Source organism: Ovis canadensis, chromosome 21, assembly GCF_042477335.2.
Source record: "Ovis canadensis isolate MfBH-ARS-UI-01 breed Bighorn chromosome 21, ARS-UI_OviCan_v2, whole genome shotgun sequence".
NCBI classification, from domain to species: domain Eukaryota; kingdom Metazoa; phylum Chordata; class Mammalia; order Artiodactyla; family Bovidae; genus Ovis; species Ovis canadensis.
In genome coordinates, this window is record NC_091265.1 from 56,260,629 (window position 1) to 56,277,573 (window position 16,945).

Here is a 16,945-nt window from a genome sequence, read left to right on the forward strand (position 1 = left end):
GAAGACAGAAACCACCTAGTAATTTAAACATGGCAGGTTTAATATAATCCTTAAATTATAAGAGACAGTGGAAAGAAAGTGGAGTCGCTCAGTCGTGTCCAGCTCTTTGTGACCCCATGGACTGTAGCCTGCCAGGCTCCTCCGTCCCTGGGATTTTCCGAGGAATAGTACTGGAGTGGGCTGCCATTTCCTTCTCCAGGGATCTTCCCAACCCAGGGATCCAACCTGGGTCTTCTGTGTTGTAGGCAGATGCGTTACCATCTGAGCCATGTGGGAGACCTGGGTTGCCATTTCCTCCTCTAGAGGATCTCCCCGATCAGGGATCGAACCTGCATCTCCTGTGTCTCCTGCGCTGGCGGGCAGATTTTTTTTTTACCACTGACCCACCTGGAAAGCCCTATAAAAATGTAAAGAGATTTCTAAAAGGGTACCTGAGGGCTGAGGACAAACTTTGTAGGGTCCCCCACCCCCAAATCTGGGGTTTAGACCTCACGGCAGCCCACTGGGTGGTGAACAAGTTCACTGGTTGGCCAAGGCAGAGCTGGTTCACAGTAGCCAGGCAAGAAACAACCCTCTAGGGTACAGATGAGCCAAGGCTGTTGGGCAGGTGCACACAGAATGCCCCAGGTGCGCAAGGCCTGCAGTGCATGATGTCCATGCCGGGCATGGAGGGGCACAGGAATCACCCTCTGGGGAGAAGAGCCAAGGTCCATGAGCAGACATGTGGAGTTGGGCGCCGCTGTGGACACACACTGTCTGTGCCTGAGGGCTTGGGGAAAAGTGATCCAGGGCAGAGATAAACAAGGCTGAGGGGGCAAGTGCACAGAGTTAGGGAACTGCCATGTGTGCCAAGGCCTGGAGCATGTGGTATCCTCGACAGGAGGGCCACAGCAAAGTGGTCACCAGGCATGGACCAGGTTCGTGAGGTTGCTGAGGGAATGCCCGCTCTTGGTATGTGGAGAGGACCATCTGATATCCTAGGTGTCCTCACACACGTGCACCGCTGAGACCACAGTACAGGACCAGGAAAAACAAACCAGAGCTTATGGGAGCTAGGAAGACAAGCCCTTTCCTTCCTTCAATATCCCTCCAGCACCCTCTACAGACAGGGCTTACCATTGTGCTCACTGAAAGGGAGAAATGCCGAGTCCAGTCTGGAACCACAGGACAGGTTCTGAAGGTGAATGCAGAGCTCATGTCCGTCTTTTCAGCTACTCAGCTTTCATGCACCATTCTATACTTATTTGAACTTCCATGTTGCATTCCTACTGACAACATATATCTATTCTTAAAAGCGACATTCTTGGGACATCCCTCGTAGTACACTGAACCCAGTGCAAGAGGCCTGGGTTTGATTTCTGGTCAGGGAACTAGGGTGAGGATTAGGGTTACCCCACAAATAAGATTTTGCAGCCTCATCTAACCTGCATGTCACAACCAAGACCCAGTGCAGTCAAATAGATAAAAGTATTTTTTTTAAGTGATGTTCTCACTCTTCCCCTAAAATGAGAAGACATACAGTCCCAACAGTCACTGTATCCATAGCTAACTATATTAATTACTCCACAAATTTGTCATGGCCTCACTAAATATTCTATTACATAAAGATTAAATTATGAAGTTGACCTCCAACAAATAGTCAATAGATAGGTAAAGAGAAAATGGTCAGTATATACAAATAAACACATGCATGCGTGTCAAGTCGCTGCAGTCGTGTGCGATTCTTTTTGACCCTATGGACTGTAGCCTACCAGGCTTCTCTGTCCATGGGATTCTCCAGGCAAGAATACCTGAGTGGGTTGCCATGCCCTCCTCCAGGAATCTTCCCAACCCAGGGATTGAACCTGTGTCTCCTGCAGCTCCTGCACTGCAGGTGGATTCTTTGCCACTGAGCCACCAGGGAAGCCCCCAAAACACAGGCATGCAAGGAGCAAAGAAACACAAAAAACTACCAGAGCTCTCGTTTTTGTAATTGGTCACTTTTATAACTGGTCACAAAGTTGTAGTTGATAACCATGGCTTCCTTCTTCAGTTCCTATGTTGATAATTCCCTTTCCCTCAGCTCGAGCTGCTGCTGCTGCTCTGGGTTCTTTACCTGTTGTTGTTCAGTCACTAAGTTGTGTCCGACTCTTTTGTGACCCATGGATCATAGCCCACCAGGCTCCTCTGTCCATGGGATTTCTCAGGCAAGAATACTGGAGTGGGTTGTCATTCCCTTCTCCAGGAGATCTTCCTGGACCAGGGGTTGAACCCATGTCTCCTGCATTGCAGGTAGATTCTCTACCACTGAGCCACCAGGGAAGCCTTCTTTACTGTTCAGTTCAGTTCAGTCGCTCAGTCGTGTCCGACTCTGCGACCCCATGAATCACAGCACGCCAGGCCTCCCTGTCCATCACCAACTCCCGGAGTTCACCCAGATTCATGTCCATCGAGTCGGTGATGCCATCCAGCCATCTCATCCTCTGTCATCCCCTTCTCCTCCTGCCCTCAATCCCTCCCAGCATCAGGGTCTTTTCCAATGAGTCAACTCTTCACATGAGGTGGCCAAAGTATTGGAGTTTCAGCTTCAGCATCAGTCAGCTTCAGCATCAGTCCTTCCAATGAACACCCAGGACTGATCTCCTTTAGGATGGACTGGTTGGATCTCCTTGCAGTCCAAGGGACTCTCAAGAGCCTTCTCCAACACCACAGTTCAAAAGCATCAATTCTTTGGCACTCAGCTTTCTTCACAGTCCAAATCTCACATCCATACATGACCACTAGAAAAACCATAGCCTTGACTAGATGGACCTTTGTTGACAAAGTAATGTCTCTGCTTTTCAATATGCTATCTAGGTTGGTCATAACTTTCCTTCCAAGGAGTAAGCATCTTTTAATTTTATGGCTACAGTCACCATCTGCAGTGATTTTGGAGCCCCCAAAAATAAAGTCTGACACTGATTCCACTGTTTCCCCATCTATTTCCCATGAAGTGATGGGACCAGATGCCATGATCTTCATTTTCTGAATGTTGAGCTTTAAGCCAACTTTTTCACTCTCCTCTTTTTCACTTTCATCAAGAGGCTTTTTAGTTCCTCTTCACTTTCTGCCATAAGGGTGGTGTCATCTGCATATCTGAGGTTATTGATATTCCTCCTGGCAATCTTGATTCCAGCTTGTGCTTCTTCCAGTCCAGCGTTTCTCATGATGTACTCTGCATAGAAGTTAAATAAGCAGGGTGACAATATACAGCCTTGACATATTCCTTTTCCAATTTGGAACCAATCTGTTGTTCCGTGTCCAGTTCTAACTGTTGCTTCCTGACCTGCATACAGATTTCTCAAGAGGCAGGTCAGGTGGTCTGGTATTCCCATCTCTCAGAATTTTCCACAGTTGATTGTGATCCACACAGTCAAAGGCTTTGGCATAGTCAATAAAGCAGAAATAGATGTTTTTCTGGAACTCTTTACTGTTAGAGTAACCCAAATCCTCATTCCTAAAGGATCTGAGTTCTACTTTGGGGGGGGGAAGGGTGTATTAATAGGTGCCCCAGAGCATCCTCTGGGTTCCAGACATAGTCTTTCTTATCTCCCTTGTGTAGCTGCAACCCAATTTTCCCTTGAGACTCAGGATCAATCATTCTAGCCAGTAGGTTGGATGCCCCCCCTTCTTTTTGTTCTTTGATTTAGTGGCATAAGGAGCCCAGATTGACCAGGGGGCAATATCATTTTCCAGTTCAGTAATACATTGTTCTGTCTCCTTGTGGAACACGACTCACTTGAGAACTAAGATCTCCAAATCAGCAGGCTCAAATTTTTCAGTGTAAAAGGCAAAAATCTCTGGGGGTGGTTTATTAGGTGTAATAGTGGGAGAAGTCATTCCCATTCCTACCCATTGAATTCTGGACCCATATGTGCTGGCTAGGGGAACAACAGTACCGTATAATGGTCTCCGATTCAAAGACATACTCCATTCTGTGAATTAGAACCCCCATCCTTTCAGTATATTGTCTCCCTACTGATACTATAACTGAGTCTACCGTGAACCATTCTACTTTTCAATTACACCACCTTCTTCCAGGCGACGAAGTATGTGTGGTTAAGACCAGTTATTTCCAGAGGCATAAGCCCATTGCCACACTTCCTTTGCTGTGAAATGAGTTTCTTGATCAGATGCAATGTTGTGTAGGATGCCATGAGGGGCACATCATGTCTCTGTTGGGAGGACCCGAGGAACCTTCACTTTTATGAAATGAGCCAAGGCTGGTGAGTGGGTGTGCAGAAGAATTGAGGCACTCCTGCAGGGGCAGTCTGGAGGGTGTGGGGTCCACATGGGAAGAGCCCTAGGAAACAACCCTCTGGGGTGCAGGAAGTCAAGGCTGGTGGGCAGGGGGACACAGGGGATCAGGATGCTGCTGCAGGTGTGAGGCAGAGGCAAGGTGAAAATCACCAGGCCTGGGCCGGGGCTAAGAGACCAGTGAGCTCCCAACCCCCTGCAGGCACACAGCTGGGGCAGAGCACAGCTGGATGTCCTTGTGCATATGCACCTCTGACTGTGCAGCAGGAGCAAGAAAAACCAAAACATCGCAGGCTGGAACCAGGAAGCAAAGCCCCTTTCTTCCTGCAGTGTCCATCCAGTGCCCTCTACTGACGGAGCCTAAGATGGTGCTCACTGACAGGGAGACATGCTTTCAGTCTAGTCCATGACTGCAGAACAGGTACTGAAGTATTTGTCTGAAGCTGAGGACCAATATGTTGATAACTGCCACACTGGGAAACCACTAAATATTTACAAGTTAAACATTATACTTGTAAATCATCATGGATCAGAGAAGAAACCGGGCTTCCCTGGTGGCTTGGACGGTAGAGAATCTGCCTGCAATGAGGGAGACCTGGGTACGATCCCTGGGTTGGGAAGATCCCCTGGAGGAGGTCATGGCAATCCACTTCAGTATTCTGGCCTGGAGAATCTCCATGGACAGAGGAGCCTGGCGGGCTACAGCCCATGGGGTTACAAAGGGTTGGACATGTATAAATACATATAGCACAGCACAAAGAAAAAACCATAAGAGAAATTAAGAGTACTTTAAACTACATCATAATGAAAACACAAGATTTAAAATCCATATCATGGGAACTTCCTTAGTGGTTCAGTGGTTAAGAATCCACGTTGCAATGCAGGTTTGATCCCCAGTTGGGGAGCTAAGATCCTACATGCCGCAGAACAACTAAGCCTGCTTGCCACATCTACAGAGTCCATGTGCCACAATGAAAGATTCCCCATAATGCAACAGAGATCCCATGTGCCACAACAAAGACTTGACATAGCCAAGTAAATAAATATTTTTTAAGAATGTATCTGATACAGTTTCTGTCAGAAAAGAAGATCTAAAACCAGCTGTCTAATTTTTCACCTTAAATCAGAAAAACAGCAAATTAAGCCCAAATTAGGAAGAAAGAAATCTAAATTAAACATAAGACCAGGAAAAAAAAAAGAACATGGGTAAATAGTAGGTTAAAAAACATATGAAACTAAAGGTTAATTCTTTGAAAAGTTAGTTGATTAATCTTCAGCTAGATTGTGGAGCTTATCCCAGGAATGAAAGGTTGGTTTGATATTTAAAACTCAATGGGTGAAACTCACCAAGTCAGCAGAATAAAGAGGGAAAAGCATTTCATCATTAATTAGTTGTATCTGTGACAAAATTCATAACATTCATTCGTGATAAAAAAAATATCTACAAACTAAGAACAGTTGTTGTTTAGTCGCTAAGTCATGTCCGACTCTTTTGCCACTCCATGGACTGTAGTCCACCAGGCTCCTCTGTCCATGGGATTTCCCAGGCAAGAATACTGTATTGGGTTGCCATTTCCTTCCCCAGGGGGTCTTCCTGACCCAAGGGTCAAACTCAAGTCTCTTGCATCTCCTGCACTGGCAGGCGGATTCTTTACCACTGAGCCACTAGGGAAGCCCTAAGAATTGCTAGCATGTATCAAAATTCCAGACTTCAGAAGGGGGCAGGTGTGCAGCATAAACCACATAGTTTGCACAAACAATTGAGGCAGTGAGACATTCTGGATTGACGGAAACCTTTCTGAAATACAAGTTCACAGACACCAGCCAAAGGCCAACCTTGCAAGTAGGACTTCGTAAGGATAGCAATCTCAGGCCTGCTATGTCAGCTCCTTTCTGCATAATATCACAACCAAACTGGTTTCTTTCCAGAAAGGCAAGGTTGGTTATACCTTTAAAAATCATGTAATTCATAACATTAGCAGAATAAAGGGAGGAAAACATATTGCCTCAACAGATCCAGAGACAGCATTCAGTAAAATGTATCACAAACATTTCAGCAAATTACAAAAAGAACTTTCTTAAACTGATAGAGAGTATCTACAGAAAAATTTACCATTAGCATATTAATTGTGAAATATAATACTTTCCCCTGATGTTTGGTAAGAATATCCATTATCACCACTTCTATTTAACATTATACTGGAGGTCTTAGCCAGTACAATAAGGTAACTTGAAAAACTGAAAGTACAGGGATTGAAAAGGAAGAAATAGAACTATCTTTATTTTCTGACGATATGATACTATGTACATTAAAATCCAAAAGAATCTTTATATTCTGTTGCTCAAGGAGATGTCTGTCTAGGTGCAAGTACTCCATCAAAAGGTTCCAAGCCCAAACCACACTGAAACATTACTTCCCACCTACTTGGATAGTGATGATAATAATTTTAAAAACTGAAAATAAAAGGTGTTGATAAGGATGCAGAGAAATCGGGATCCTTGTACGGTGCTGGTGGAATGTAAAATGCTTACGGACACTGTGGAAAACAGTTTGATGGCTCCTTGAAAAGTTAAACATGGCACTACGCACTGTTTCAAAATGCTGTTAAGGCCCTAGGGCCAGTGACTGACGCCCCCTCACCCACAGGCTCAGCAGAAAGCAACTCCCGGAGTGGCCATTAAGACTTACCAGCAGCCTTCATGACACTTCACGGCCAAAAAGACACCATTTTCCACCTCGGCCCAGTGTTCAACATCTGACAGTTGCTTGCAGGATCTCTCCAGAACAAACGAATCAGGTATGACCAAATCCACCACTTGTGAAGATTTTTTAAGCAGCAGGTGCACAAAGTGAAATAAATGTTCACTGGTAAAGAGCTCATGTATTATCTAGGCCAGTATACACTGGTGAGTTACGATCAGCAGGAGCAGCAATATGGTATACTGTGGTGGAGATCTTTTGGGAGAACTCCTGGGCCGTTGGACTTTCTCTGTGAAAGATCAAGCCCTCTCTCTATGATGTGCTAAGGAAGAATCTTGTCACATTAGCTACTGCCGCTACAGCATGAGTAATTTGCCCAAGATGAGATGCCGCTAATAAGAGAGCAGATTATCTGTGACTGTCCAGTCCTTGCTCTTTCTTTTGTGCCACACACTGACTTTCCTTAACCCCTACTTGTAACAGAATTTGCCCCAATTAATTTTTAACACATTTTTAAAAATCTGAACATTAAATCTTTAAAACATTTTTTTTAAGTCAAACATGGAATGACCATAAAATTCAGTAATTCCCTCCTAGATGTATATTTAAAGGAACTGAAGACAGATACTTCCAGAGATACTTCTATGCCAATGTTCACTGCAGCATTTTTCTAGCCCAAAGGTGAAAACTCATGTCTACCTGTCAACAGATGGATAAACAAAATGCAGCATGCATGCTCGCATGTGCGCACACACACACACACACACACACACACAGGAATATTATCCAGCCATAAAAAGGAATGAAGTTCTGATATAAGCTATAACATGAATGAACCTTAAAAACATGCTGAATGGAATTATGCCAGACACAAAAGAAAAAGTATTGTATGATTGCACTTACTTAAAATATATAGACTAGGCAAATTCATAGAAATAAAAAGTAGATCAAAGGTTAGCACTCTAGTACTCTTGCCTGGAAAATCCCATGGATGGAGGAGCCTGGTAGGCTGCAGTCCATGGGATCTTGAAGAGTCTTACACAACTGAGCAACTTCACTTTCACTTTTCACTTTCATGAATTGGAGAAGGAAATGGCAACCCACTCCAGTGTTCTTGCCTGGAGAATCCCAGGAACGGGGGGGAGCCTGGTGGGCTGCCGTCTATGGGGTCGCACAGAGTGGGACACGACTGAAGCGACTTAGCAGCAGCAGCAGCAGAGGGACGGGGAGAAAAGAGTTACTGTTAAATGGTTACAGAGTTTCTCATTGCCATGATGAAAAAAGCTTTGAAAATGGTGGTGATGGTTACCCAACATTGTGAATATAATTAATGCCACTGAATTGTACACTTGAGTCACTCTACTCAAATTACCTGGTTTGAGTGTGCCATGTTTTCTGTCCTATCCTGACAGTGGCTGACAGTCAAGTCAGCCTCAGTCCAATCAAAACTCTTCTTTCTGCTTCCCTGTGGGCGGTAACACATGCTAACTGCTCGAAACCATAATCAGGTTTCAAAGCCCAGTTCACCAGTCATCTCTTGAAAACTTCTCTCAGTTCCCACCTAGAGTACTTTGTCTTCCCAACTCCCATGCAAGTCAGGGGTCACGTGGTGATCATGTTTCATCTTCCCGGTCTTCTTTATGCTCCTCGAGAGGATCCTCTGCCTGCCTGCTCAGTCGCTCAGTGAAGTCTCTTTGCAATCCCAGGGTTGTCTAGCCCGCCAGGCTCCTCTGTCCATGAGATTTCCCAGGCAAGAATACTGGAGTGGGTTGCCAAAGGAGCCTCTAGTTCTGATTAATTCTGGTGTCTTCTAAGTACCTGTTTGATAAATCGGACACACTAAATCCCCTATTACCCTCCCAGAAAAGACTGCTTGCTAGACAAAAGACCCCAAACGCCAAACCGCATTTGCAGAGCACTTTTGTGCATTATCAGACCGTTGTTTGGGATTCCCTCGTGGCTCAGATGATAAAGAGCCTCCCCTCAATGCCGGAGGTCTGAGTTCGATCCCTGGGTCCTGAAGATCCCCTGGAGAAGGAAATGGCAATCCACTCCAGTATTCTTGCCTGGAAAATCCCATGGACTGAGGAGCTTGGCGGCTATATGCAGTCGATAGGATCACAAAGAGTCGGACACGACTGAGCGACTACACTTTCACTGTTCTTTTTTCGTGTATTGTCAGACCGTTAGTGAAGAGAATCGTGGCGCTACAGCCTATTTGGCAATCCTGTGGTCACATTACCACTACTGGCTACTTCTGCAGATTCATTGTAAACTTTGGGTGGGGAAGCCCAACAGCTGCTCCCAGCCCTAGGGGCCTACGGACTCCAGCTCGGGGGGTGGCCCCTGTGCTGTCGAAGGTCTCCAGACAGAACCCCAGTGAAGGCCATTTGCGCGCACCGGCGGACGCACCAAGACGGCCTTCGCACCAGGCAACCATAGAGTGTGATGGGCGGGCAGAGAGGCCAGAGTCTCAGGCCGCTCTGTCCCCCGCTTCCGGCAACGCCTCGTTGCTCCAGAAGTAGAGGTAGCCGCGTATGCAGTTTCCATGGGGACTGGAGATGGCGCCGCGAGGTGAGATTACGGAGGTGTGTGAGTCGCTGGTCCTGATCGCTTCTATATTCCATTCCTTTCTCTCCCATTGCTCGACTTTTATAAACCCTCTATTCTCGGGTGTTATGGACTTCACTTCTCGCTTGTCCAAAGCAGGGTCTAGCAGCCTCACCCTCCCTGAGTTCCTGAAGGTCTCGAGGTGCGGGTCTTAGATTCCCTCAAATTCTTGGCCAGGTCTGTTCTAGGCCAGCTCAGTTACAAATTTGCAGTGTGACGTCAAACAAGCCAGTGCTGGCCTCTGCACCCCATTTTCCCTTCCCAAATAGTGACGAGGTTAGATCTTAAAGGGGCTTTGACTTTCGCGCCCGAAGCCCGGAGTCAAGTTTAGGGGACACTCTACACACAGAGAGAAACCCTACACACACAGACACCCTACACACACACTCTCTCTCTTTTTCTCTCTCCTCATCAGCAATCAGAAGTGCCCCAAGTAGCCCTTTCCATTAGCTGCGACCTCACGTTTCCTTCGTTAGACACAAAACCATTGAAATAACTGAGGTTGAGCTGCCCTCCAGCCCATCTCTTTTTCTCTGTGCTCACATTTTCAGGTAAACGATTGTCCTCCACCCCGCTGGAAATTCTTTTCTTTCTGAATGGGTGGTATTATGCTACCTATTTCCTGCTGGAACTCTTCATATTTCTGTATAAAGGTAAGGCCTGGGGATTGACTACCCTTGCCCACATCCCTTCCCCACTTCAGGGCAGAGCCAACTCCCACCAAAAACCTTCCTATTTTTCATTCTTTTCTGCCCTCTAGGGAGCCTCTTCACTGTAAGGTAGAAGTCTCTTCATCAGCTGACTTCTTGAGAATGATTTAGTAGGAAGCTCCTGGGCAAGAGTTTGTTGAGTTTGGGAAATGTGGGATTCTTCATTCCAACTCTCCCCCATCACCTCTTGCTGAACTCCACTTTCAGCCTGTTGATGAGCCTCGGAAGCTATTCAGCGGTCTGTGTACCCGTGTACAGCTGATAATGGTGGAGGGTGGAGTCCTCATAGACTGTCCGAGTTATGAGTAAAACCCGATAACAACATGCCTGCCTCTAAAAGAGATGCAGCCACAACAAGGAGTTAACACATCCTGCATCAGGTTAACAGATGCTGCCCACACCTCACTAAGTAGCTCATGGACAGCTGATGAGACTCGCGCATGTGGGGCTCTCCTGCGCACTGCTCTGTGTTGTTTTCAGACTCTGACTTCTGTGTTGGCAGGTCTCCTGCTCCCGTACCCAACAGCCAATCTAGTCCTGGATGTGGCGATGCTCTTCCTGTATCTCGGAATTGAAATAATCCGACTATTTTTTGGTGAGTGTTTGTCCAAGAATATTTCCATTCTTTCTGAGATGAGCTGGTATCCGTAACCTGATCAACAAGGAAAAGTACATAACCTAGGCTCACCAATCAAGAGATTGGATCTGGTGGTATATCCCATTACCCCCTCTCTGAAGTTTCAAGCTGCTTCATATTTTGGGTCAAGATGTATCTGTCTGTTGCCCGGCAGGGCCAGAAGTGGGCAGTGGCATGATATTAGACAATTTCTTCCCAGTTGTCTAACTGTTACAAGAGTGCCTTGTTCCTCTCACTGGTTTGCTTGGGAGAATAGATTCAGCTGTAACTCTATGTCCGGGGCAGGAGATGCCTGCACAGGTCAGCACTAAGATCCCCTTCATTTTTCTGAACAAGGATTTCTCTAGGACAAGTTTTGTATTCCTGGAAGTACAGAGCAAGCCCTTTTTAGTTAGAATATGTCATCCCTGAAAATGTTCTTTAAACACACTGAAGAAAAAAAACATACTTTCAGTACATATCACAGTGGATAAAGAAAGCTCACATAAAATGCTAAGAAAAAAGCTAGTTTTAAAAATGAGCAAGGGAGGGAATTCCCTGGCTGTCCAGTGGTTAAGATTTCAAGCTTCCAACTCAGGGGGTAGGGGTTTGATCTGTGGTTGGGGAACTAAGATTCTGCATGCTGCACAGCGAAAAAAAAAAAATTAGCAAGCGACCCTAATGGGCAGTTCACATAAGAATAATTACAAAGGACCAGTAACCATGATAAAATGCTCAAACTCACGAACAAAAAGCAAACTGGAAAAACACGGTAACATATTCACCCATCGGATTAAAAAGATTCCCAAATGCCCCGTATTCAAATAACCGCAAGAAACAGTATGTATGGTCTCACACTCATGTGAGTATTTATATTCCCACACCCCTGGGAATAGAAATTAGTATAACCTTTTTTGCTAATGGTTTTACCAGGTAAAATGTATATTCTTAGACATTAACAATTTCCCTTCTAAAACTGGCTGAAAAAAACACACTTCTACAGATACACAAGTATATCTGTATGAGGATGTATTGCCATGTATTTTTTGACATCAAAACCTTAGAAACAACCTAACACCTATCAATACAGGACTAGTTAAATTATGATATTGGTTCAATGAATTGTTCATAGCCATTAAAAAAGGTAGTTAGGTGTGGAAAGAGTTATGATAGAGTAAAAGGTAGTTAATGTGGAAAGACGTCTAACTATGTTAAATGGTTAAATAAGTTGCCAAACGGTATGCAGAGTATGATTCTACTTTTATAATAATGAAAATAATAACGTGACTATACACATAAAAAATGTCTGAAACAGTATGCCTCATTCTGTAATAATGGCTTTCTCTAGAGGGTGAATCATGAAGTCTTTTAATTTCTGTATTTTCTAAAATGATTTTCTATATATTTTTCTTTTTTTTGGCCATTCCATGGGGCACCTGGGTTCTTAGTTCCCTAACCAGGGATTGGACCCATGCTCCCTGCAGTGGAAGCACAGAGTCAACCACTGGACTGCCAGGGAAGTCCATATTTTCTATATTAATTGACAAAGTGTTCAATGATTATATATTATTTTTATAATTAAAAAGATCTTTCCTCAAATAAAGATCCCATTGTTTCTTCACTGGGAGCAGGACCTTTCTGTGAATGACTCTAATCTCACAGCCGCTCCAAAGCCTCTTGTTTTTAACACAGTGGGACCCTGTTAATAAAGTTGCACATCCCCATTCAGGACCATTTGCCTCTGCTTGCCAGTCCATCCCATCCCACCTGCCTTTTCCTCTGAGGCCAAGGAAAGCAGGCCACTTGGAGGTGACTCCATGGGCTGTGTCTGACAGGTACAAAGGGAAACCTCTGCCAGCGAAAGATGCCACTTGGTATTAGCGTGGCCTTGACCTTCCCGTCCACCATGATGGCGTCCTATTACCTGCTGCTGCAGACCTACGTGCTCCGCCTGGAAGCCATCATGAACGGCATCTTGCTCTTCTTCTGCGGCTCAGAGCTCCTGCTCGAGGTGCTCACCCTGACCGCTTTCTCCAGGTACTGCTACTGAGGGGCCATTTCCCGTCACCTGAGGGTTGGGTTCCCATCCCAGGGAGGGATTCATTGTTCTTCTAAAGCTTGAAGGGTCTGGACTCTAGAGGATGTTTAAGGGTGAGAAAGGTGTTTTTCCCACTGAGGGTAGAAAGGTGTCTTTCCCGAAGTTACACACTTAGGGAAGATATTCTTGCTTTCTGGGGCCAAGAGGCTTGGATTATAGAACATTTCAGGCCAGCTGCTCTTGTTCACTGGCCTTTTAACATTTTCTTTCTTTCTTTCTGCCATCAGTATGGACAGGATGTGAAGTACAAAAACTTCAGCCAGCAGCCTTCACAGGCTGAGACTGTACACATCTCTGGTACTTCAGCCACACCAGTGAGAAATGGCAGGCCAAGTTGTCCTGAGAAAGGTCGCAGCTTTTCCTCGGCACAGACACCTGGGGAACAAACCCAGCGTAAGACCGCTGGGCACCATCTCAACCAGGACCATCAGCCAGGAGACTCTTCTACACTCCAGTATAGGGAGGGGCAAGGCTGGTGCCTTCCTGGCCTTTCTCGGAACCAGCTCCCTTCTGACCTCAGGTTTTCCTCTTTGATCTTCATGGCCAGAGTATCTTGTGTGGACCTTGCAGGCTCCCTGGGCTTCCAGAAGCACCTGAGCCACACGCTCGCCATGTGTGCTGTGCCCTGCATGTCCTGCAGGAGCACAGGGCACCTCAGGAGGGTGTGCTTCCAGAGTGATGCAAAAGCCGCTCATCCCATTTCTCAGAAACTGAGCTCCAGAAATTTTTAAGTAGCTCATAGTGCTATTTTTCTACTCTCATCATGAAACAAACATTATTTTATAATAAATAAGTATTTTCTATTGTGGGGGGTTGTAGCCTTTTCCTTGTGGCACCTGTCCCTAGAATTTCATCCACTTCAAGAGAAAGTAGAGACTATCCCCAAGGTTTGCCCTTGGCTATGCTTAGTGACCCTGTGCGGACACAGAGGCAGCAATGAAAGTGTCCTGCTGAATTTCTTCCCCTGCAGCTCTAGTCTCAATTAATCCCTAAAGGCCCTGCCAGCTGCTGTGTCTTCTTCAGACTTGTCATCCTGACCACTCACATTCTTCACCTCTGCCCCAAAGCCAGCAGATTTTAAAATTTTATTTATTTTTGGTTGTGCTGGGTCTTCCTTTCTGCACTCGGGCTTTCTCTAGTTTCGGTGAGCGAGGGCTGCTCTTCGTTACGTTGCACAGGCGTCTCTGCAGTGGCTTCTCTTGTTGCGGAGCACAGGCTCTAGACACACAGGCTTCAGAAACATATTCTAAACTTACCAATGTTTTTTGGTCGTTTGTTTTAAAATTTCAAGGGAACATAAACTTTTATTTTTTAAGCTGGAGAAATGTTGCCCTAAGTGAGTGTATCTTCTCTTCTCCAAGTAACCATCTTTAAAACTTTCTCATCTTACATGATAGTGGCCATTTTTTTAGCTCCAAGAAGCCATAAGAGAAGCCACTTTAGGAAACCTTGAGCCATATGGCCCCTTTGCTATCAGGTGAATCCTAGACTATCTGCTCTTACTCAGAGTAAAAAGTAACTGGCCTTTAAGAATGTTATGCTGGTTTTTAACTGCTTATTTCCTGTGATCAGGTTCATTCTCAATCTACAAAGGTCTCCAGTGTCCAAGCTTTCTCTTGTTTCCTTACCCTCTGTGTCCTTGCCCAAGGGCTGCCTTTGGGGGTCTATCCAAAGACTGTATTTAGATAGGTCTAATTCAGCATGAAACAGTAACAAAAACTCCAATAGGAACGTCCCTGACATTTCAATAGCATATCCCACGAATACAATTTTCTGCTGTTTCTCACACTGCCTTTTTGCCGCCTAGCCCTGCTTTGAAGAAATCGCTGTTATCAAACTGGAGAACTCATTGTCCTTGACCTCCCTATTTCATTTAGAGTTTCATTGGTTATGGTTAAAGAATCTGCCTGCAATGCAGGAGGCCTGAGTTCAATTCCTGGGTCAGGAAGACCCCCCACCCCCACCCCCAGAGAAGGAAATGGCAACCCAATCCAGTATTCTTGCCTAGAGAACTCCATGGACAGAGGATCTTGGCAGGCTACAGTCCATGGGGTTGCCAAGAGTAGGATACAACTTAGCAACTAAACCACCACCACCCTCGCAGCAATGCAGAAAAATGAATGAGAGGTTCAGTTCTAAGGGGCAGCTTATAACTCACAGGGGCTTTAAAAAGCAATTCAATCTCACCCCCGACTTGGCAGGTTTAGAGATGAGGAAGTAAGATAGCCAAGCATCAGCTGGTTACTAACTTGTTAGAAACTTTTGTCTTACTTGTCTCAGTCTGGATCAACCCCAGTCCTCAATGGGTACCACATGAGGATGGGGATGAATGATTGAAAATGGGCACAGGATTGAAATAGGAAGTCATCACATTTTCTCCTTGGGTACCTCAAAGCATTGGGTTTCCCATGCATGGCTCCATAAATGCACCTCCTTTTTAGTTTATTTTTGGCCATGCCACACTGCATGCAAGCTCTTGGTTCCCTGACCACAGACCAAACCTGCTCCCCCTGCAGTGGAAGCTAGGAGCCTTAACCACTCCACCAGGGAAATCCCATAAATGTTCTATTCTTGCTGCTTGTCAGAGCCAGCTGTGTGGATACAGCCAGTCATCAGAGAACATCATACAATAGAAACTGAGGCAGTGGAGGATGGCAGCACCAGTCTTTCAGGGTTTAACGTGTCAGGCTGTACTCACTGTAGTGTCGAGGGAAGCCACCATACACCATACACACCTGAAGAACTAACCTTCTGGGACAATGGGAAAGGACGAAGGAGCAGGCGCTGGTCACCAGAGCTGACAGAGGTTGCTCAGATAGATATTCACACTCATGCCTAGAATTGCCAGGTGACTGCATGGCAGAGGTGATCCAAGTCTTCCCCTTTCCATACTCCAATGGTAGCCCCTAGGAGAAACTGCAGAATGTATCTGCTTCTCCGGTCTAACAGTCCTCACACTCTAGTCCCCACACACATAAGCCATCTGCAACATAAAAGGTAGAATTCTAGAGTTGATGCAGCACAAGAAGGCACTTTGGCAGGCATGGCACACATCTGAGATGCAGGTGACCGTGGAACTCAACTTGAGAACAATGGTTTAAGTTCTGAGAGGCACCATGATAATTTTTTTTTCCTGTAAGTTTGGTAACATCGTAGACCCTCCGGAGATTTCCCTTCTACTGCAGGTTACTTGTTTTTATACTGCTTTTGCCTTTACTGGTCACCTGGTCATTCGTTCGTCTTTTTATTGTGTTCTCTTCTTGTTCACTGGGCTTTTTAAAGTCAGCTTTCTGGAATCCCAAGGATCGCCCCTCAACACTCTGCTTTCTAACCTGTACTTCCTTATATTAGATAGCAACTCAGTCTACATAAAACGTTCCCATTTGTTATTGCTTATGCTTAAAATATCCCAGTGTGGAAGGCAGGACAGCCATCATTTTCATCCCGCAGATGAGAGCCTGAGGTCACGCTGCCTGTCCATGGTCATAGATTTAGCCAGTGGAGGAAGCACTAGCCAGCCCATCTGCTAATTCCTGGCAGAGGATTCTCCCCTTTATGAACCTGATGAGAGCAGAACTCAACTGCACAAGGAAGGACGTTGATTCTGGGATTGTATCTTAGGGATCTGGAAGGATAAAGGATGACCTAGAATTAGGCTGTTTAGATGGCCAAGGACAAAAAGCTAAACCTCAAGGGGCACCTCCAGAGCATCACACGAGGTCTCCTAGCTGTACCACACGCACTGCACCCCCACCGTCCAGTTCCAGCTGAGAACTCTGGGATTCACTCCCCTCCCTCTACATCAGCCCACACCCATGTCCCAGACACCTCAACAAATCTATGCAATGCGGAATCTGTGAAACAGCGCACACCCCATTTATTATTTAAAAATATTTTGTTACAAAAGGAAAAAAAATACAATGCAGTATAAAAGA

General features: G+C 45.5%; 1 protein-coding gene and 1 pseudogene across 2 annotated transcripts; both read left to right on the plus strand.

The window, feature by feature from the left end:
* Nucleotides 1-4,681: 4,681 nt before the first annotated feature.
* On the plus strand, nt 4,682-7,399 carry LOC138426669 (protein Mdm4 pseudogene; annotated as a pseudogene).
* Nucleotides 7,400-9,158: 1,759 nt separating this feature from the next.
* TMEM216 (transmembrane protein 216) lies at nt 9,159-13,818 on the plus strand. Of its 2 annotated transcripts, none has more exons than XM_069565232.1 (5): nt 9,159-9,550; nt 10,138-10,239; nt 10,799-10,891; nt 12,748-12,949; nt 13,238-13,818. In XM_069565232.1, the coding sequence occupies exons 1-5, from the start codon at nt 9,514-9,516 to the stop codon at nt 13,251-13,253; spliced, it is 450 nt and encodes a 149-aa protein (XP_069421333.1). In that variant the 5' UTR covers nt 9,159-9,513; the 3' UTR covers nt 13,254-13,818. The 2 variants fall into 2 exon arrangements, with proteins under 2 accessions (XP_069421333.1, XP_069421334.1); XM_069565233.1 differs by having other exon boundaries at nt 9,238-9,564.
* The last annotated feature ends 3,127 nt before the right edge of the window (nt 13,819-16,945 follow it).